Source organism: Centroberyx gerrardi, chromosome 19, assembly GCF_048128805.1.
Source record: "Centroberyx gerrardi isolate f3 chromosome 19, fCenGer3.hap1.cur.20231027, whole genome shotgun sequence".
Lineage (NCBI taxonomy): Eukaryota > Metazoa > Chordata > Actinopteri > Beryciformes > Berycidae > Centroberyx > Centroberyx gerrardi.
The window spans coordinates 3,915,110-3,938,256 of NC_136015.1; the positions used below are offsets into that span (position 1 = coordinate 3,915,110).

The 23,147-nt window shown below is 43.4% G+C and overlaps 1 protein-coding gene across 6 annotated transcripts in view; it reads right to left on the reverse strand.

Moving 5' to 3' along the window:
* Positions 1–1,381: 1,381 nt before the first annotated feature.
* Positions 1,382–23,147, reverse strand: part of phactr4a (phosphatase and actin regulator 4a) — a 33,698-nt gene continuing 11,932 nt past the window's right edge. For 5 of the 6 annotated variants that reach the window (XM_078290374.1, XM_078290376.1, XM_078290375.1 and 2 more), the window contains 12 exons: positions 16,383–16,553; positions 16,176–16,256; positions 14,848–16,044; positions 12,371–12,733; positions 8,370–8,946; positions 7,001–7,233; positions 6,449–6,611; positions 5,943–5,998; positions 5,126–5,187; positions 3,816–3,953; positions 3,105–3,181; positions 1,382–2,876 (listed from right to left, as the gene is read on the reverse strand). In XM_078290374.1, the coding sequence (XP_078146500.1) occupies positions 2,861–2,876; positions 3,105–3,181; positions 3,816–3,953; positions 5,126–5,187; positions 5,943–5,998; positions 6,449–6,611; positions 7,001–7,233; positions 8,370–8,946; positions 12,371–12,733; positions 14,848–16,044; positions 16,176–16,256; positions 16,383–16,553 (3,134 nt within the window). In that variant the 3' untranslated portion in view covers positions 1,382–2,860. The remainder of the gene's footprint in view (positions 2,877–3,104; positions 3,182–3,815; positions 3,954–5,125; positions 5,188–5,942; positions 5,999–6,448; positions 6,612–7,000; positions 7,234–8,369; positions 8,947–12,370; positions 12,734–14,847; positions 16,045–16,175; positions 16,257–16,382; positions 16,554–23,147) is intronic. The other variant, XM_078290377.1, reaches the window with a different exon arrangement.

Genomic DNA, 23,147 nt, shown 5'->3' on the forward strand with positions numbered 1-23,147 from the left:
GTGTGATAACTAGCTAACCAATTTAGAGATGAAATCCTCCTGACAGCCTGTTGATAAGGACACACGTGCTCGGTCTTATACAAAGGTAATTATGGGATTTGTCTTTACCTGGCGTCATCAGGATCAGAGACACTGTGTCAAACCCCACAAGTTGCCTTGTTTAGAAAAATATAAGTCCAGGGTCTGTAGTAGATAGAAATGACAGCAGATGACAGTAGCTACTGAGAAATAAATGAATCAAATGGGACTTGATGGCTTTGTACTGTGATCCTGACTCCAGTAATATTCAATACATGTTGCAGGATTGTATGATTTGTTATCATTGTCAATACTTCTAACCTTTGCATTCATTTTGGTATTTTGTAAAAGTCAAGGTGCCAACAGCATGTAAAATGTTTAAAAAGAAGTAGTGTATGATTCTACCATGTAAGGTCAGTATTCTTCCAAAATGAAACTGAAAATAAAAAATACTACTCTTTCATTAACATTATTGAAAATGCTTTCTATATTTTCTGAAATATAAGTAATCATTTAATTTTTTGACAATGCGTTTGTTTCTAACTGACCTTCCAGGATTAAGGTAAAAACAAATTAATTCATCCATTAACAGCATTGCATAGGCTATCAAATATTCATGCATGTATGCATGTATGTAATCACATAATAGTTGAATAGGATCTATAATGGCTCATTGCTCAAAATCTGTGGAAAACAAAACAGTCCAATGAGCAAGATGATAATTTATCAGATGAAAGGTCTAGCCTATAACCGATTCATTTCGATAATCATTTTAATGCGCCACGGCCAATTAGTTTCAAAAGACTAAATGGAGGAGAGGGGGTGTTGACTGAATCCATATCTATTATGTTTCCTCCTAATTAGCATTTCACAGGCTGTGAAAGGGGCAAACAGCACCAGTTTCTGCTTGGCTTTGAGGAAATTCAGCTGCACCCGTCTGAAGCAAATGATTCTTCTATTAGAGACAACAAAGCATATTTTTCCACTCATTCTGAGAGAGAGAAAAAACATTAGGATTCTTTCAAGGGTTTTGTCGGGTTAGACTGTATAGTGGGATTTAGACATTGGGATGGTGGTGATGACAGTGTTGTGAATCGATTTGCACAGTTAATATAACACTGCCCTCATCTGGTCATTTTAAAAGGCCATATATCATTCATGCCAAATCAATGCCAATTACTAAAATCCCTCCACCGACAGATGGGGAGAATACAAAATATAGAGAAGAGTGGGGAGAGAAATGATTCTGAACTGCTAGAGGCCGTCTGGCGGACTGGCTGAAAGGCAAGTAAATGAGTCTGAGCAGAATTGCTGTTAAATACAGACATGGTTAAAAACGATTAGAGGCAGAATAATCACATCATACTTTCACATGAAAATCGTCAGTTCTTTTAATTTGAGTGAATTGTTCATTTATACAGTGGGCTGCAAAAAAGTCAGTTTTAAAGATCTCTGTATTGTAAAAAAAAAAAAAAAAAAAAACTATACATCAAAATAGAGAAAACTTTTCTGTACCATTATCTGGTAGAACTACTTAGAAAATAGCATTGTGAAATACTTTAATTACAATTAAAACATTTTTGTCAGCATTAGAAGATGTACAATATAAAGTCAATCAAATCTACATAATTCATCTATACAGTTGCGGCCAAACGCTGGCCTGCATATACAAAGTACCTTAAAATAGTCAGCGAAATAAAAATATGTGCATTTTCCTGCCGCAATATTTCAATCAGAAACACAGAATTGCAGAGCGACTTTTCTGTTGCGCTTTAAAGTCAGTTTCAGAACTTTCATATATAATTTTCTATACTCCCAATTAAGGAACGTAAGGTGCCTTATTACAGATTCATCTACTGATATGTGCTGCGAGAAAATCATTTAAATAATAGACAAAATACAGTAAAATGCACATTGGGATAATGCAAATCAACGCTCTGATGTTCTATGCACAGAGCTCCACAGCTGATTCAAAAGAGGCTACAACTGAGTTTTAGATAAGGTCAGAAACACACTGCTGTGTAGCAACACTGTTTCACATTTTGTCTGTCCCTCTCGGATATTGAGGCTAAACCTTAAATTACATGAAAAAAGGAAGTTAAGGCTGGCGCCGGCTGGCACCCTTAGGTACGCATTTGCGGTACCGTACACTCACATATAAAACAGCAAGTGATACAAAACCAAAGGTCGAAATCAGACGTCGGACTAGTAAGTACCGCCGATGGTGCAAATATGAACTGAAGAGCTACCGGATCCATTTCTGTGCGTAGTCTTCCTGACGTGGAGAGGAAACGAGTAAAAAAAAAAAAGGATTCTACTGAGAGTAAAAGGCAGGTGAAGGCCTCGTCGGGAGTGGTTTTACCCTGAGGGAGACGACACGCAGAGAGAACATACTGTATATGTGATCTCCTCTCTCTGTACTGTGCGTCCCCCCCTTTTTATGTCACAGCGGGAGCGTGGGAGCGCGGCCGCGGGGATCCCTCGGCGTTGGCACCGGGCACCTCCGATACGGACGAGGTGAACTACAAATGTTAGAAACCTCTCTTTTTTCCCCCCTCCCGGCCCGCGGTCCGGTATCGCGCAAACCGGAGTACTTCTGAGAACCCGGCAGTCGGTGAACCGATCGGTCGTCAGCAGGAGTCGCTCTCAGCTGGAGTAGGCCAGCGGGCGGTCAGTAGTTAGTAGACCGATGGGTCTACATCTCCAATCCATAGTGAGGAGAGGAATTGTCATATTGCAGAGATGGAGGGAGGAGGGAGGGGGGGGGCATTCCTCCTTACTGCGGACAAACTGTACGCTCTCAGTCCCCTGGTCTAAGTGCTTTTCTGCTCGGCGTGGACAGCTAAGGCCGGTGGAAGCTGCATGAAAGGGAAGGAAAAGGTCACGGTGTTAGTCAAGATCTTCGGGGCAGAAAGCAGAGCAAATGTTGACTTCTTTTGAAAAAAAATAAAAAACACAAAACAAAATCACTGCTAAAATATTCATGAAAGCGCTTGAATGAACTTGAGTGGACGTCGGAGCGCCGTCGAGCACAGAGGAGTCGAAAGAACGGGTGAATTATTGATGGCGCCGTATAGGAGACTGACCGGGTATAGATCCTGCTGTCTTCGTGAACCTCCATCTCTGAACTCTTGAACTCGTTGAGCTCCTTGCGGATGGCAGCCTGAGAACAGACATGAAAGAAGTAGCAGTTCAGCAGAAATGGCTTTATCCTTTTACGGCATTGCAGAAAGGAAGAAAGGGATTGTATGATCAAAGCTCAATGTGAATATTATTATTATTTCAGATTGTTAATGCTCCAGACGAACCCAGCAAGCTACGTTTTTACCTTATAGTGCAAGTTACACGCTCACTTACAATTGCGTAACTTGCAACCCTAGACACTGATATTATTTCTTGAAATGCATGGAGAAATAAGACCGTATTAAACTCAGAAAACAACAATATTTCTTTCTTGAGGGTATTTCTTTCCTAGATACGAGAACATACATGTGATTTCTGTTCCTAAATATTCTCTGAGCTTCACTGGACCAGGTAATTCACTGGGTAAGACTCAACACAGCCATTAGGCAGCATTCGTATTGCATTCCTGGGATTCTTCCTTGACACTGAATCTGCTTGGAATGCAAATCCTCTCCGAGTTGACCATAGCAAAAGACGGTGCTGTTAAAAAAGCACAAGGCTTTAGGCTCTCCCTTGGTAAGAAGGTGTGAGCCTCAGGAGCCCTGTTAGCGAAAAGGCAGATGTCTGCGTTTACGTGTGTGTGTGTGGGGGGGGGGGCATGTGGTCACTCTCACCTTGTCAGCGGGAGTGAGCTTGGTCCAGGGTTTGTCTGCACGGCGGTCGTAGTCGTGGGCGTGGGTGCACTCGACGTTCTCGTGGAAACGCAGGATCTTCCTGTCCAGGAGCTCGGCCACTGTGGGTCTCTGGGACAGCTGACAGAAGGAGGAACATGAGCATAAGTCAGGTCTGTCTGAGGGGTCATGTCCTAATTAAGGTTTGACCAATATGGGCTTTTGAAGCCTGGTACCAATCATTTTGGATTGAAGATGCTGATAGCTGCCAATAATTCGTGCCAATATTTGTATCTTTAAAGGGGGGGTATCCTAGGATGTGGCAATTCTTAGTATTTATGGTGATTTTGGTACTTGGAGGTGTGAAGTAATCACAGTAAAAAAACAGAATCATGTTACTATGCCATTTCCCCACAGTCACCAACTATAAAACACGCCCCTTTGTACAAGCCAGTCAGATTTTGCTCCAGTTTCTATGTAGACCCTAGACTGTCTGAAATCGACCAATCAGTGCTAAGAGGAGGGCAGGCCTTCCAGAATGGCCAGCCAATCAGAGCAGTAGCTCATTAGCAAAAGAAGCTGCTCATGTAAAACCTATTTTCTTGTAGGTGGGAAACCAACATTGGGAAGTGAATAGCTAAAGCTATAACTAAACGATTTTTACTGAAAAAAAACTTAATAGATGTATTTTATAGACACCAGGTAATTATATAAAATTGCTGAAAAAGCAAAAGATACCCCTCCTTTAAATTTGACCATTTTGAGGATCTAAAACATCCCCAAAAATTCAGTATTTCCCCCAGAATGTTATTCTTGTCTAGTGGAAAAGCCTCTGAAACAGCATATTTTTTTTATTTTTGTATATTTTGTCAGGGACCATGTACAAAAACATTAATCTCAGTTAATGAGAAGAGACGCTATGCACTGTTAATATGAAATCATGGGACACTAAAACTCTCCATTGAAAACCAGGATAATACTGCTACTACTGCTACTACTATTATTATGAATACTACTACTACATACTCACTAATACTTGTTTCATTAGAACCAATTCAAGTTAAGGTCTTCCCATAGACAACCAGTGTAGTATTGATCAATTTTACAATAAATATGTCATCAGTCAAACTGTATCATCCATCATATCAGATGTGGACGACACTGATTGGACCACATAAGATTTTTAATCAATGGCCAATATTGTCCAGTTGGATTTTTGCGTTTGTGCTCGACATATTGCTATTGGGTTTAATGCTTTGTGTGTGTGTGTGTGTGTGTGTGTGTGTGTGTGTGTGTGTGTGTCGCATCCTGACCTTTCTGGTGAGCCTCCGTTTGATCTCGCACCTCTCCAGCCGTCGATCCGTTTCGTTCTTGGCTAGGGGAGGAAAAATACATTCCATGAGAAAGAAAAACACTGCAGCCAGTCAGGTACACTTCACTTGAGCTTCTGCCGGCACGCTGGGGTAACAGGAGTCTTTTTAATCACTGCCTTTCCCTGCACAAGGCACCGCATTGTTTTAGCGCGACTTGCAACCATCGTCTTCGCCGAGTCGTTCGAGGACAAGCGAGACACAGTAGGGCGGTATGCATCCTGGATAAAAAAGGTGTTGATGGATTCTAAGGAGTATTATGTTGATACTTGGTTCTGGGATCCAACTTGGCGTCCCAATGATTCTGGACTAAAGTTCAACCACACCAGGGTGACTTTCACTATATTTCAGCCTACTGTAGATTCTGTTCATATTGAGATCAGTGTGTTTACATTCTTCTCCAAACAGACCACAAGGGGGCATTTACTTGGTACACCTGGAGTTGAAACATTATTCTAATCAGATACAATATCCATAGTAATGGACCATAGTGGCCCAACCACAAACAGAGCCCAAAACTGTTTGGGGTCTCCTGTGTGTTTTGTACCTATTAGTGTGCCTGAGGCAAGAAAAAAAAAATTAGCCAATGGACAGAGAAGTAAAATGAATGATGCACGCTATTGATTTTAGCAGGGATGAAAAAGATTAAAAGTGGGGGTTCTGACCTTGCTGTGCAGAGGGATCGAAGCGCAAATAAACACACCTGAATGAAGAAGCTGAAAAATGAGTGAGGGATAGAGGGAAGGAGGAAGAGTGTTACCTTGAAGGATGTTCCTCTGCTCCAGCTCCTCTGCCGTCGGTCTTTGGCTCAGCCGCCTGAAGACACGGAACGCTGTTCACTACCACGAGCAACAAATGCCTGCACACTTTGTGCAATCATTAGGTTACATACATGTTGGGGCTCGACTGATATGGGTTGTTGAAGCGTCAGTTTTCCCCCCAGAATTTAGAACATGGGATATGAAAAACCCATAATAATAACTATAATATATCTACGCATACTTGTGTGGAATCTGATCAAAATATCAGATTAGGATTAATTCAGGTTAAAGTAATCCTATAGACAACCAGTGTTATACAATAAATAAGTAATAAATCAAACTGCATCACATCCATCATATCAGAGGTGGATGTCAATGACTAGCCGATATCTGATTTTTAATGAAAGGCATATATTGGTCCCATATATCACCTAACACATATATACGTCTAACCTTAATACATAGTGGACATAACACAAAGGAAGGAGGTCCAGGTGTTGTTTACCGTGTCAGCGCCGTGCCGATCTTCATCCTCACTGCCAACCACTGTTCCTTGCTCTGCCAGCTCATGCCGTCTTGGTTCTCGTGGGCTTCCCTCTCCTCTCTCTCCTGTCTCTCCAGCCTCAGGGCCAACGTGTCCTTCCTCTTCACACGGCTGGCCAGCCCACCTGTCACACACACGTGTAAGTACTGTAGCATCTAGCCTCTGGACATAACGTATGAAAAGTGGGATATTGACACATCCAGACCTCCTGCAGCATGGGGGGGGCATGCTGTCAAGTTTTAACGAGCGGGGGAAAGTTTTCTTCAATCGACCTCTGTTCGTGTTTACTTCTATTCTGATCCAAGATGTAATCTTATAAAAACATTTTTTTATTTTGTTTGTTTTATTTGAAATAAAGGAATCAGAAATCATGGTCCATCACCAAACTCTGAGATCTCAAGTAGTATTTACCTGCTGAAAGCTGAGGTGAAGAGCATTTTCAAGCAGGGAGCTGGTATCTACCGCCCCTTTCATATGATGTGAATGCAGCATTATAACATGAGAGCAACTTACTTGGGGGGCCTTCCTCCTCCTCGTCATCATCGTCGTCTCTGTATAGGATGGGGCCATCGGAGTCGGTCTCTTCTTCGCTGTCCCCTGGTCCTCCGCCCTCGGGGATGACGCTGACTCTGGGGTCTCCGATCAGGGCCCTCCGGCTGCGGGGCTCCAGCCCAGGCTGTCGAGGAAGCCTCTGGGGGTGAAGCTTCCTCAGCTCCTCCTCCATGTCAAAGTCATCATCTTCTGGCCTGCAGAGAGATACAGCCATTAGAAAACTGCTCTCAGAGGCTCACTCAAAATTAAGTCATTTGCTGCTATGTCCGAGTCTGGGGACACACTACTTTTCTGCTGATTGTAGCCACAATTTGGCCATCATGACTTGTCAAAAATTGGACAATTTTTACGAATCAAATCTGGACAAGTCTTGATGTCCTCCTGTAGTGTGAGTGCGCCAAAAATCTGAACAGAGAAGGGCAATAGCCAATCAGAACTGAGCGTGAGAGAAGAAAAAAAATTCCAGCAAGTGTGGGAAGAAAAATGCTCTGTGTTGTAGCAGAAAATTTGGGGGTTGCATGGTGTTACAATTCAGGTAGTGTGTGTTTCCAAAATCCATATGGTCAAGTGTGTGCTTCCCAAAGTCAGTCATTGAGTGTGTGATGTCTGCTCAGTCGTGTAGTGTGTCCACAGCCTGAGCTGACTGATTTAAAACTTCATTTGAGGGGAAAAGTCAATTGTGTGTTCATTTTTACATTAAGGTTGCGCTCACACCAAGCATGTTTGGAGCGGTTTGTTCAAAATCTGGAGTGTTTACTCCTTTACTTAGGTTCGTTTGGGCAGTTAAGAACAATACCATTCAAACTTGGGTGGCAGCAAATTACACCAAAACACCTGAAAATGCGGGTCTCTGTCATCTTCTAAGACAACTGTGGTGCGGTTTGGTGGCAGTGAGAACATAGTCTGAACCAACAATAGTAAACAACCCCAGGACACGCTCATATTAAGCGATTCCTTCAGGTGTTCTTCACTCGTATGAACACCAGAGAAGGTAAATTACTGAAAGAGTGCAGACAAGTCCATCCTGCTTAGCTAAAATTACAGGACATGGAATTTATTGTGACTTCTCCCCACTGCCCCAAATCTCTGTCCAATCAGTGAGCCACTTGGGAGTCCATGTGACTTTTGTTTGCAAGCCCTGGTTCGTCTGGGCAGTGTGAACCTAACCAAACCGAATACAAAAATGCAACAAAGTTAACTTTTCCACTACGGTTCAGACCAAAGAAAACAAACCGTAGGTGGGATCACACCCTAAAAGGAAGATTCACAGTGAGGTTTCAAAGCAACAGTGTTTTGTAATGTATGCAGGCAATGTATATGGGACACTTACAGCCTGAGAGGTTCGATGGTGGTGGGGAGAGAGTATCGTGACCCTCCTCCTGCCTCGATGAGGAACTCTGGAGGAGACTCAAACAGTAGCGAATGTGCCCGCTGGGAACCGTCTGGGTTGGGCTGAGCTGGGCCCGGGCTGGCGAGGGCTCTCTGGATGAGGATATGTAGGGGGATGGTTGGAGGCTGGCTGGGGGGCTCAGTGGTGGGGCTGGGGGGATCAGTCTGTACGGCGGGCGCAGGGCCAGAGGAGGCGCTGGGCGGAGGGAGCGACTGAACCCTGGGAGGGGACGGGGGTATGTGGGACGGAGGTGAAGGCAGAGGCTCGCTGGAGGGTTGGTGGGCTGCTGCAGCCTTGTTGTCCTCGGTGCTATCTCCTGTGGGGACAGCAGAGGGCACCGGTGCGGGGAGCGAGGCCGGGTCAGAAATGGGAGACTCCGGGGCTTGGCTGGTTGGTTGAGGTGACTCGACAGAATGGCGCTTGGTGACGGGGGTCATCCTCTTGGGCGGGGTTGGTGGAGAGCGCTTGGCAGGTGCTGGCACTACAATTATGCCACTGCCGGGCTGAGAGAGCTCCGCTGCAAGTCAACCACAAAGTAATCCAACACTTGTCATATAAACTGACACTCACTACATGCAGTAATTAATCAAGTGACATCCAACATCCAAGCTTAACCTGCAATCAACACATCAATACACAGCGTTATGACTTTTTTAACTTGGTGAGATGAACATTCAATCTATGCAGGGATGGAAGTTAGGGTTAGAAAATGAACAAAATCAAGCTGACAAGCAAATATAATGAGAATAACCGTTTTAGTCAGGGAGAATGACAAATGTCCCTATGCCTCAGTGCTGGTTGCTAAGTCAGTAGAGTGTGACAGACAAGGATAATTAGGGAACTGATGTTTTTTTCTATTAGCAACTGCAAGTGGCATGACATGACACTACATCAGTCTCTGCTCACTCTGAGCCGTGCAACATTGGGGAATTTATCATTTCAAAGTAACACAAGAAGCATTTCTATTAATTTAGAAACAATATTTCACTTGGATGTCTCAGCAGTCTTTGGTGTAACATCTATTGAGGTCAACAAACTGCGGCAAACTGGATGTTAATTTCCATGCGGTGTTTTCTTGGGTAGCATTTAGAGTTAGTTGGCTGAGCTGAAACTTATACCATTGGCTGCATTATAGTCTTATGTCATGCAATGCAGTAGTGGGGGTAAAAATGGAGGTGAGGTATTTCGCGTGTTATGAAGGTGGTAAATCTGTACCACCAGGATGCAGGCTCTGTGCGAGACGGATTGAGATACGGTGCCCCGCCTGGTACCTGAGGTCTGGCCAGCCCTGTGGCGGAGGTAGACGGGGAGAGAGAGGTAGAGGCCTAGCTCGCCCTGGTGTCGCCAGCTGGTCCAGTAACCAGGCTGCCTGACCTTAGAGCCCCTGTTCAATGTGGAAGCTGGCAAAAATGAGTGGAGATGTCAGGGATGGTGCTGGGTTTATCCGTATGGCTGTAACGTACCAGGCAGGGGGGGGGGGAAATACCAGAGGGTATTGGGTGGGTTAGTTTCACAATTACTCGCTACATGTTTTTTTGTCTCGGAGATGACCTGGAGAGCTCTGTGCAGAGCATGGTTTACACCAATCTTTTGGTGAAAAACAACATTTCTGGGGCAATAACTCTTGCTGAGAAAGAGATACATTTTGCTGTTGGCTCTTCTTCTGGCTTACATAGCTATATGGACTACTATTGCATTGCAGTTGCAGCATTTGACATATGGTTCAGCTATGATGCACTTCTGACATTCCCACTCTAGTTTCCCTAACCATAGGGAAACTCCACTTTTCAAGTCCAGGCTCAAAACTCATCTCTAAAATGTATCCTTTTATTAACCTTGACAACCGCATTTGTCCAGGTGCTACTATTTTACTGTCAATGTTGCCACCTGGTTTGTTTGACTCATGTGTTATCTGGTCTTCATTCCACTTAAACTCTTTGCTTTGTTGAGTGTACTATGTAATACTTCTGTTAAATACACTTTAAACTGAAACAGCCTAGTCTTAAAACTTGAAATTGAAAAAAAGACTTAAAAAAGTAATAAAAACGGAGCTCTCTGACACTATGAGCTGAGAGAAATGAAGGGAAAACAGAAGCAGCTGTATGCTACAGGGCTTGCCTGCACTAGAAGTGTGTGTGTGCATGTGTGTGTGTGTGTCTGCGCAGTCCCAGGAGACCAATACACTGGAAAAACACAACCCTTAACATCCCGTGGCCCTTTCCACTGACACGGCTCACCACCGATGCAGTCTCGGTGAGCCAATAAGCCAAGCGACGGTACACCCACAAGGGGCTGCAGACTGTATCTATACAAGTGTGAATTGAATTGGAGTAACATATGCATGGGAACCGCGCCTAACAAATGGCGCTGGAATGTGTGACTGCCATAGAAACTGTGTGTGTGTGTGTTTCAATGAGACAGTACTGGGATGGGCTGTAAACAAGGGCAGCTGGGGCATGCTGGGACAAAGGACAAGAAACACTACAACAGCCAATCAGGGTCTATCATCTCTGGAGAGGAGTGCTGGCATTGCATAAACGCTGCAAAGACAAGCCAGAGCGTGCCCTATCTCCAGAGAGCGATGGCAGTACACACTAAAACTGCAGACGAAGACTATATAGGGAAACACATAACGATGAGCTGAGACGTAAAGGTGATTGAGCTCACAGCTAGGTCAGGGAGAGGACTCCTGGAATTAAAGTCAATACATAGAATGACTTATTAAAGCTACTGTGTGTATGCTTCATGAAATATATTAAATGATGGCAAGTAGCAGCGCCAATGGTTACTGCAATACTGTATTAGAGGTATACCATGGTGTGTTGGCGTATAGCCTACCATGCTTTCAACTATGTACCCTACAGTGAGTGGTGCATTACATGAACTAAAATAACAGCTTAATAATTGCAGAAGGTGAACTCAAATGATTTCTGCAGAAGGAAAACTCCCACTCTGACAAGGAGCCACTTGCACTTGCCTGCACTTCTGTCTGGATCAGTGTTAATTCCATCAAACAACATCAAGATGAAATATAACTCTCACCCTCTCTGACTCAAAGATGAAAGGGAATAACGGGCATTTAATTAGCTGAAGCTGTTCAACTCATGGTGCATTTGGGTGCATTTTTTGGGTTGTTGTTTTTTTTAAGACATGTTCGAGCGTCCCCACCCTATCTTGCTCTACCTCCTTCCATCTTTCTCACCTCTCTCGTTCGCACACTGATAACCACACCACCAGCTCCTCTGTCACGCACACACCGATTTTTAAATCTGTCTGGAAACAGTACAGGCAAAGAACTTTTCAAAAAGCAATATCAGCATTCCTGAAAATAGGTGTGGATACAAGCCCTGCACACCCAACATGCCATATAAATCCTGAGCTTAAATGATGCCTCACAGCAATCTTTCTGTTTGAATGCAAAAGCCTGTGGTCTTTACTTTTGATGCTAGCAAGCCTTGCTAATTAGTCTGTTTTGGCAATATGGACCAGTGGAAGGTGTTGGCTGGTGTAATTCAACTGAGAGAAAGGAGAAAGTAGCTAAACTGCTGTGGCAAACCAAAAATATCCATAGATTTTGCTGACACAAACTAAGAAGGATGATGACATTGCTTCCCCCACTACTTCCACAATTTCCACAACTTCCACTCACAGCAATACACTGGTCCAAGGCGCCAGGTTTTCCAAATGGAGGTGAGGGTTGGAATCCAACTTCTGACAAGCAGTTTTGATAGTCAGTGTGCAGTTTCCCTATAGTTTTGGCCTTTTTGGACACCCTGGAGTAACGAGTAAATCTTCTATGTGGTACATCTGAGCCCTATTTACACATCCTTATGTCCTACAAAGAAATTTTTTTTTGAAGGCTGCTTGTTCACAGACAGAGAAGCAAATAATTTGTTGAAAAAGTGCAATAACACTTTGGCAGCAGAGCCAAGCAAACTCACCAAGCAGTGCGGGATTGCTGTTGCGGTTGCTGGGTTTGGGTGGAGGGACGGGGGGCTGCTTTGCGTGGGGAGGGATAGGGGGCGGCGAGTCGGCTGAGGAAGGAGGAGCAGCAGGGGAGGGGCGCGGCGGCTCGTCGCTTATTAGGGAGACCGTCCTCGGCGGTTTGGCCACTGCTATAGCAGAGGATGAAGAGGAGGAGGAGGAGGAAGAGGAAGAGGAGGAGGGGGTGGACGTCCTGCCAGACTCAGTGGAAGGAGCTGTGAGCCATTTAGGGGGTAGCAGAGCCTGTTTGGCTGGGGGAGGTTCCCTCAAAGAGTCTCGTGCTGCGACAAGGTCAGGGGTGAAGCGAACACCGGCGGACTCTATAGCAGGGGGACACACACAAACACACACAGGCACGGAAGGAGAGGTCACAGCAAGGTTTCTACTGTTCCCTTTGGAGCAAAAAAGTACAAACATAAACACAAAAACTGTTCATCACATAAAACACTGAAGGCAAAGCTTAGCAGTTAGTCAACCTTGTAAAATAAGCAGCTTTTTAAGAGCTTAACCAAAGGGGAAATTCTGATCAAGGTTGCGCAATTCATAAGGGATGAGAAGTAAGGTGGATCAGACGATTTAAAGTCCACACACAGCAGACATGGAGAAAGATTAAAATAGCATACAGGCTTCCCAAAGGTTTGTCTTTTCTCTTCCCTTCATTTTATGTTCGCCCGTCTCCATACATAAAAGCCTGCTGTTTACCATTCAGTTGATTTATTTGTCAGTGCTTCCAGATTGGGTTTGCTTGCCTCACAGCTCCCACTGACTGTAATACAGTTCAAAAGTTCATCCATAATGCATCTAACACACCATCAGACTTTAGTTTGTACGTGTGCTGATATTTAATCATGGCAAATCTTTCACCTCTGGCTGTGTTTTTACAAAGGATGTGGTTTGTATGGGGAGAGATGTGATATCTTCATTTTGTGAGCATTTCAAGAAGTTTTGGGTTATATTGGGCAGCAGTATAGCATCATGGTTAGACTGGCCCATAACCTGTCCTGTCAATGTGTCCTTGAGTGAACAGCAACACATACCTGCTCACTCAATGTAAGTTGCTCTGTTTAGGAGTAGCAACTAGGCTAAATGACAGCGCAATTAGAGTTTTTGCTCATTTTCTATTTCCATCCCTTTAATGCTAATTGTGACAGTTTTTACATACATGCGCCACAGTTTTTATATTATATATTTTTAAAGCAGTTTTGCCATTCCTCTCGCTGTTATTCACTCCCATTCAGTTCTAAACAGCATAAAAAGCAACTCCTGAAAATTCAAATTTGGTTGATAAAGGTAAATCCATCATTGTAAATGAGAGGCCGCCAATTGCGTTTTGCAAAGTTGCATCAGAACGCCAATATCAGGCTAGAAAGTTTGACATTTTGAAAGAAGTTCCGTTCACCATTTCATGTTAATGGGTGCATTCAGGAACACAGCGAGAGCCCAAAAAAGACAGGAAGGGGCATCTTACTTCTGTTTTCTGCTTCTGTGATTTCTGCGTTTACCTCTCAACGTTCTTCTGTCAATCACAACATATTCAAGCCAACAGACAAACCCAAGCAAGATGCTTCTGCAGCTATAGTCCGTAAAATTCAACAGAAAATAAAGCTTGATTTTACACAATTACAGCTTAAAATGTGTGCCCTCTTTACTGGGAGTAGGCTTTATTTAGAAAGCGTTCAAATGACAGCGTTTATTTCAAAATATTTACTCTAAAAAACAACTTAGATGAGGGAGAAACGGCAAATATCTTATAACCTGATAAGCACTGGAAAAGGGAATGCAGGAAATGAGGAAAAAGTCCAATCACACTGGAATTGTCCTTTAAAGTCATATTTTGTTGTCTGGAATAATTTTCAACTTATCAATGATTAACTTCAACTTTTTCCACGACTTCCACTCCATAACTAAGTCGTAGCGTTTCCGTGACCAAAGAATTTCTTCCTGGTTTGTTAATGTTGCTTTTCAGCTCAGAAAAGTTCTAAAAGGGTGAACAGTCTTGTTTCCACTACAGTTGGGCATGCTGTTGAGTGGTGTCCAATCATGTGCCATGGACAGTCACAAGTCTGCAGGTTTTCCTTCCAACTAAAGACTACATTATGTGATTTCACTGATTAACACAACTTCAACCAGAGAAAGGAAGGTGAAGTCACTTGATGAACTCTTCTGTTGAAGAAAAACCTGTACACTCTCGGCCCTCCATGACACATGATTGGACACCACTGATCTAATGCAATGACTGTGTGAAACAAGTTGGACAATACATTCTGGTATATTCATTGAAAAGTGACCCATTTGTAAAATTCCCTGACTTCCCCAAAGAAATGATCAAATTCCCTGACTTTTCCTGTCTGGAATACACCTCTCAAAAGTTCAATGACCAGTTGGAAGTGGGAACTGTATGATCAGAGAAACAAGTACCAATTTTCAATCTTACCTGCCCGTCCTCTGAACTCCTCAGATGGGGTGTACCGGGGCAGGGTGCTCCTTCGGTCGGCCTCCGAAGCCGGCCGGACCTTCTTGTTGTCCTCTGAGGAGCTCTTCTGTAGACTCGGCCGCAAGTCCATCTCTGAGACGGGCCTGACGGGTCGCGGGTCGTCCGTAGGCCGCAGGAACTCCGGCTTTTCTCTCTTTTCTCTCTCTTCCCTCCTTTCACGGTCGTCTCGTCGCTCTCTTTCATTTCGCCTGACCCAGTCGTCCCGTCTCTCCCGGTCCTCTCTCCTCTCTCTGTCCTCCCGCCTGTCTCGGTCATCTCGTCTATCTCTATCTTCTCTCTTGTCGTCTCTCTCTCCTCGCCCGTCTCTGTCTCGGTCGTCTTTTCTGTCGTCTCTCTCGCCTCGGTTCTCTCTCCTCTCCCTGTCTTGCCTCCGATCCCTATCTTCTCTCCTCTCTCTGTCCTCCTTCTCTCTATCCTCTCTTCTGTCATCTTTCTCTCCTCGAGCATCTCTCCTCTCCCTGTCGTCCCTCCTTTCCCTATCGTCACGATCCCTCCTTTCTCTATCATCGCGATCCCTCCTTTCTCTATCGTCACGGTCTCTCCTATCCCTATCGTCTCTCTCCGTCCTTTCATCTCTCCTCTCTCGGTCATCTCTCCGTTCTCGCCTTTCCTTGACGTCTCGGTCATCCCTCCGGTCAACAACTCCTTCCCTCTCCCTCTCTCTGTCTTCTCGCCGGTCCCTTCTGTCCATGTCCTCCCTGTCGTCCCTCCTCCCTCTGTCCTCCCTGTCGTCCCTCCTCCCTCTGTCCTCCCGGTCGTCTCTCCTCCCTCTGTCCTCTCTGTCGTCTTTGCCGTCTCTCCTCTCATCCCTACGGTGTCTATCGTCTTGGGCAGGGCCTCTGGGTAAAGAACCTCCTCTCCTGTCCATATCTGACGGTAGGCGGCTCCGCCTGTCCACGTCCACAGGGAGCCGGGCGTGAGAGTCCACATCCAGAGGCGCCCGGTTGCTTCGGGAGGCGTCGGACGGTATCCTGCCCCGGCGTTCATCTCCCTGGGACAGCCAGGTGGGATTCACCCTGATGTCGGACTCCCCCCGCGACACCCGCACCCCCGATTCCGACACCCTATCCACGTCCATGGCCACCGGGTGCCCATTCTTCACCGGCGGAGCTTTTGAGTGGTTCACATCATTGCTTTCTGTCGCATGAAGAAACAAGCAGTGAGTTAGAGGTCGTCAGAGATGGAGCCTAATTGTAGCATATTTTATCTAACTAAAACATAAGTGATGATTATAACAAATTCTTTTGATGCTACTAAAATCTACCCACCATTCTCTGGGATTTCCTTCAGCACCCCTCTTTCAATCAGCTCTTGACGAGTTTTCCTAACAGAAATCTTTCTTTCCAAGGCTGAAAAAAACAAAGAAAACAAAACATATACATCTGGCCCCAGCATTTGAAAAAACCCAGAATAAAAATACTGCATAAAAAATATTCAAGTGTAAATCATAACGTGACACATTATGCCCAGCGTACCTATAGATGTTTCAGCGAACTTCTCACTTGGCTTCTTCTTTCTCCATTTCCAGGGCTTGAAGATCTTACCCAGGCTGGAGAACTTGCCTTTGCGCTTGGCTGGAGGCGTTCCCTCCCCAGAGTTTCCCTCCTCGCTCCCTGTCGAGCTGCGCTGCAGGTCAACCTCATCATCTGCAACACACAGACACAGGAAAAAGACAAGACTCATAAGGGTTGCTAAAGGCCAATACAATATTTTTTCTGATATTTAATATCTTTAAATTTGACCTTTTTCGTGCCAAAAAATTACAAGTATTTAGTGCTTCTCCCAGAATTTTAGTCTCGGCGGTGGGAAGCCTCTGAAACAGCATTTAGACCACAGGAGACTATAAAATATTCATGTATACTTATGTAGAATCTGATTAGAATCAGTTCAGGTTAAGGTCTTCCCATAGACAAGCAGTATAGTATTAAGTTTTACAATAAATATGTAATCAAAGAAACATATCATGCATCATATCCATCACACCACATCTGGTTCAAATATAAAAAGGACAATATCAACCCAGTAGATCAGCAAACCAATACTATATATAGGCCTAACCCTAATTTTGACAATACATTATGTAGGCTAAAAAACAATAGTCCATCCTGCCTGGCTGGAACCCCATCCCAGAGATAGGCCTCCTTCAATTACGTGGTTAAGTGCTGTTCAAGTGTTTCCCATACACAGGCTCATCTGTGGCACACCACCACAATATCAGCACGGCCACCACAAAATATACAGTCGGCTTCCCCTTGTGAAAACAAAAGTGAAACTTAAAATTCTACAATTTGCTCCAAATTCAGTTGTCAGTAACAAGATTTGTAAACAGTAACTTGATACTTTTTAATCTGAGATTCATAACGCTGCTCAACACAAAGATAGAAAGTTAACATGAGTGCTGTGCAGAGACCACTGGGCACACTGGATCATAGAAGTTTCTCTGTAATTATTCATTTTAAGTTAACTGAGTTACAAGGTTTTCACCCAACAGCCACCATTTGTAGGGTAGGGCTTAGGCTTCACGTTGGTGCCACATTTCTCTGTCATACTAGAGCGCAGAGCCTGTGAGCGAGGGTGAGGGCTGGTCCAAATTCCACTCTTACTGCCTGCAGAGCTGTTCCAGCTGTCAGAGAGAGCCTGAAACGTGGGCAGAGCTTCTTCCGGGCCTTAACCTTCATTAAAAACTAAATGGACAGGTTTGTGTTTCCCCGTTATTGTTGCTTATTCACAGGGGGTGTGAATTGTTGTGATTTTCGTCATGACAGTGATGGAGCATGGGTGCTTGCAACATGTTTCACTGGCTAAGATCAACTCTGTATTTTGTCAGATTCATCATCAATATCAAAACACAACAACAACGCTGCTAAAATCAAGTCACAAGGAGAACAAAAAAGAACAAGCTGACAGAAAACCTAGGTAAAAGAAAAACAAAACAAACAAATTATGGAAAGGAGTAGGCTCCTGTGACAGAAACCATGACTCACAAGAGACAAGAGACTCACTCTGTTCAAAACCGGAAGAGAGCATAAACAGGGTGTGAAACTCCCATTATAATTCTTAGGTGATGAGTCGCAAGGCAGCAGTTACACAATACCGTGCTGCATGGCAGCAAGCACAGATCCATGCATGGGGCCTGTGGTTTAAGTGCAGGGATGAGGAAAGCAGACTTAACCACTCTGTTTCACAATTAAATGTACATGGGGACAGGAGAGCTCATTATCTCATTAGAGCTCTTACACTGAGCGTTATGCAACACAGTGTGAATGTTCCATGCTTGATGGGGAGTTTGGACATCCAATTAGAATTTAAAAAAGAAATGTGTACAAGAGAGATGGCATGATCAGCAATTAGCATGTGTTATGTAGATCTCACCCAGTCTCATTACAGAGACAAAGACAGTGTCTGATGAGCCAAGCATTTGATTTAAGATAGAGCTGACAGAGTCCTGGCATTAATGTGCCCACACTAATACAGATCAATTAAGACTGTGTCTTGACAGGGCTCCAAGCCCAACTTAAGGAATGTAAATGTATACAACAAAGACTGAAATATGACTCCCTGGGCTGCTCTGGTGGCTCAGCATGCTAAGACACATACCATGCACTTGCATAATATCTAATTAAAATGTTAGAATAATAGATGTGATATGATTTCCCCAAAACAACCACAAACAACAGGTAACTTGAGAAGAAGAATTTTTGGTGCCAGGTTTCTGTTAGTGTTTGCTAGCAATGCGAGTGCAAATCAATAGGGAATGAATCCATTTCTTTCAACTAGGGATGCCCCGAGCCAATATCAAAGATCAGAATCAGACCAGATCACAGTGTATTTTGATTGATCTGTATCAGCTGCATGACACCCAATCAAACCCCAATCCATTTATTTATTTTCTCCCCCTCTGCTCCATTTACCCCAATTGTCGTAAAAAATGTATGTGCCATAAACAGGTGTTATCCACGACCAACACTTACGCCAGTCGGGCATATGGTATTGGAGGAGGCGAGTTGCACTATCATGTCTGCAGTGTGGAATTATTTTAAATTGCAGACAGAAAGCAGCCCAATAGCTAGATGTAATGCTTGAAATGCAAGTATTTTGAGCGGTGGTAGCAACAGGGCTGCTTTCAATGTTAGTGTAATGGAAAGGTACATATATTTATACTTTTGTTTTTGAACAATGACAAAGACTATTAAAGATAAAAGAAATGTAACCATGCTGTAGGCTATTTGTTCTTAATGACTCGGATTGGAGACAAAAAACATTGACTGGGACATCCCTACACTCAGCATTGCATATAAGTTCTTTCAAACTGTTCCATTTCTTGTGTTTATTACTCTAACCATAGAGATATATCTCTATGACTCTAACTTATAAAAAGGAATGCCTGGCATGTAATAAGGAATGACGATTATGACAAATATGAAATCATTTAAATAACTGTCATCTGAAAGTTCAAAATACACCAAAACAGTTATAGCTGGCTGTGGTTTCTTTCCAAATGAAGCCTCCCTGCTTACAACTGTTGTGGTAATAAGTACAAGAAATGGAAGAGTTTGAAAGAACTTGTAGACGCTGTTGAGAAATGGTCACTCTCCACTGACTTGGAGAGTATTGCTGACAAATGCTAACAGGAGGCTGGCGCCAATTTCTCAGGAACACAAACACCGTTTTGAAACCTTTCTCAAATATTCTCAGTGGGTGCTTGATTGCTTAATAGCACAGACGTATAAAAATTATGACCCTTTCCTTTAAAGCCTGCTATAAATTAGGTCTTAAAAGCGCATTAAATTCAACCATAGCTTGATACAAAATACCACGCAGATGTTATAGTCACAGAGAATGACAGAGCCAATTAGCAGCTAAGGATGTTTAATATTATCCATGTTCATTGTATTGGCATCTTCCATATAACATATATGCTATCCCATTCCCCAATAACTTATTTCAGCAGCAGCCTTTAAAGCAGTGTGACAGAGCAATGCACTCCTCAGCCTATATGCTGAAAAGACAAACTAAACCTCACACTCAAATTATAGATGAGACCTCATCAACACGCACACATAAAAATACAGCCTCGGGGTGCATCTACCCTCAGGATAGGCACGAGTATCCTCCTGTTCTCAGTCCAACTGTAAGCATTGTCATGAATTGTCACTACACTTTATAGTAGCCTACTGGGCTACTTACAGCACCAAATTGTGGCTTTTTGTGGATGAGATGGCCCTACTTATGCCTGAATATTATGGAATGCCAATTTCTCTGCTGATTATCTTTTAAACCCCATTTGGGTTCTCAGTGTAATTCTCTGATTCATAGTTAATGACATACTTAGCTTGCATCTTGCATAACGTGAATAGGCAGAATCCCCACTTAACACTACAAAGGCCAATGGATTTTAAGTGGGCTAAGAGAAGGCTAACAAGCCTTCAACTGAAGGGATAAATATAATTATAACTATTTTTTTTTTTTTTACACAATTTTGAAAATCTAAAAACTGGTTTGTACACAAAGTGGGCCAAGGAAAAGTCATGGAGGGACATTTTGAAAGCTGAGATATTTCAATGCTATATTCAAATTGGCAGTCAATTGAAAGCAACTTCATAAAATTAATGAAATAAATGAAATTATTAGAAATGTAAACAGATCAAAATAAGATACATAACTCATGTCTCATCTTCAAGCGGTCTGATGGCTCAATAAATCTCAGCTCAATATATCCAACTCTCTCCTGTGGACTACATCTCTGTAGTTATTCTGCTTTTTAAAGCTTGGCCCTAGCCTAATTTATCAAGGAAAATGATGGTTATTTACCCGGTAATACTTTCTAAAGATTTTGGTAGCCCAGATCACTTTTTTGTTGGAACACAAAAAGACGAGGAAGGAACATGCTGTGTGATCACGGAGCATTTGTGATCTGTAATGACTAGGCCTAGTTCAAAGAATAATCAATAAATAAATCCTGAGCGTAATGGGAGTGTTGACAGGTATTGTAGCCAGGATGGCACCTTTGTAGTTACGGCAGCACTGCCCTGGCTGAGAATGGAAGGGAAAACCCTCTAACATACTATGTAGTTGAAAGCCATATTTCAGCTTTGCTGGCCATGGTGCAATTGTTCATTGCTTTGGTGAAGCTGTTGCAGAGAAAATGTCAGCAGTATGGACTTTTTAAAAAGGCGCCACTAGATGATTTATTTTAAAATAAAAAGTAAAAAATAGAATAAAATGTTTAATATCAGCAATCAGCATTGGAGCAGACATCAGTCGAGACACCATATGACCGCATTACTGTTTGAATTGTCATCCTCCTCCTCCCACATTTTCACTCATTAATCACAGTGAGAAATCTAAGTTATGGTTAATGTTAGCCACTAGCTATGATTGTGATAGTTCCATTAGAAATGAATTCTCACATGGGCAACTTGACAGCTACGAGCATGTGTAAGAAAAAGGAACATAGTGTCTTTAAGCAAGGAACCTCCTCTTTGTCCTTTTGTCACACTTATCGGTACAAGTGCACAAAAGGATCCAAAGAAGGTGTACAAGTTATAAGCATGTACTTCACAGTGGCAAAGGGTGGCGAGCAAATCAATGATTTAATAAAAGTAAGGTTAAAACCAAAAGAGGCAGTGGAAGCAGAACAGGTTGGGAGACGCAAGAAATGGCGAATGGTGCGAGACGAGGCCAGGATTGTTGATATCCCCTTTGGCAAGCACCATGACTGCCTCATTTCTACTGAACACTATCTAACAGAAGAGGGACTAACCTGCCTCTGCAAAACACCAGATAGTCGACTCCCTAAAATCACATCAGATCCACAGTTTATTAAGCCAGGTTTAGCATTACGAAATATACAAAAGACTTGGAAGGATCAAGTTGTTGTAGTGTGCCAATTCTTTTAACACGATCTGACTGTTATTGTATCCTACAAGTTCGTTCGACAAACAGGCTACATTTGAGGGTTAAAGCGGACACATATTGCAACCTGCTACAATCACTGTAAGATGCATGTCTTGGGGACAATCCTTTCAAGGTCAGGGATAAATGTAGCCAGTGTTACGACTCAGAAAGCAAATCTCACACTCCATGGGGGAACAATCCAAGAGTTCTGTCTTGTATACGGAATAAAAGTCCATCATAGCACAATATTCGGAACAAAATTAACATAAGCAATATCCAAACTATGTTTCTACGGCTACACTTTGCCTCCTTTTTCAGTGGCCCTTGCTCTACACACATTCTTCCATTCATCTCTACGTGGTAAACAAGGCTGTTGGGCCTGTGTGTGAGATCCCATAGTGAAATGCAGCCATGCAGGGGGCAGTGAACTCTGTGTGAAGTGCACTGGCCCTCACGGCTATTCCTGACACTTGGCCCAGACACCAAAGGGTGTTAAACTGGGAGGAGTGGGCGGCAGTGAACAGGGGGAAAATGAATGCGACGGTGTGCTTGGCTGCAACAGCGGCACAGCGTGGCATGGTGACCTTGTGTTACAATAGAGCATGACAATCTGAGATGGCTAGTTTCACAGAACAGCCAGAGAATAAAAGGCACCGACCCCTGAAAGATGAAGTGAGAGATGGTAGAGACGCACAGGCTACAGCTCCACATTTAAACACTGACTCTTCGCAGGACAGCTTGCTTCAACAAAACCGAAGACAATATTATCAAGGTGGCCATTGCTTTCATTAAAGGGTACTGTACATTTTCAGCCATTTAAAATCAAAAGGACTAGTAAAAGCCTGAAAGCTGGTGTAACTAATGGCATTATGCAATACCCAGCAGTTCTATGGTCGTGCTGTCCATATGGCTCATGCCAATCGCATGACAGGCTGCCACCAACTACATGGAGTAGCACACCACAGGCAAAAATACATTTTGCATACAGAGCAAGCATGTAATGTAGAGGAACTCATATCACATGTTTAGAGCAGGCAATAGTGCTCACACTGTAACTGAAAATCTCCAGAGAAATATAAAGCAAATATTGGTCCATCAAATTTAACTTCACCAGCTATTATGTCTGTTAAACCAGCAGCAGGACAGCAGTCCAAGTCCATAACAAAACAATCCCAACAACTCAAAGTCCATGACATTATGCAGCAAACAGTGACAGTGTCATGTGACTTAGGATTTTTGTGGGGCAAATAAATCAACAGGGGACTGGGCTGAGTTGGATTGCAATAGCCAGACTGTGTTGCTTCCTAACCACAAAAGTGGAATTCTAGCTGTGTAAATACAAC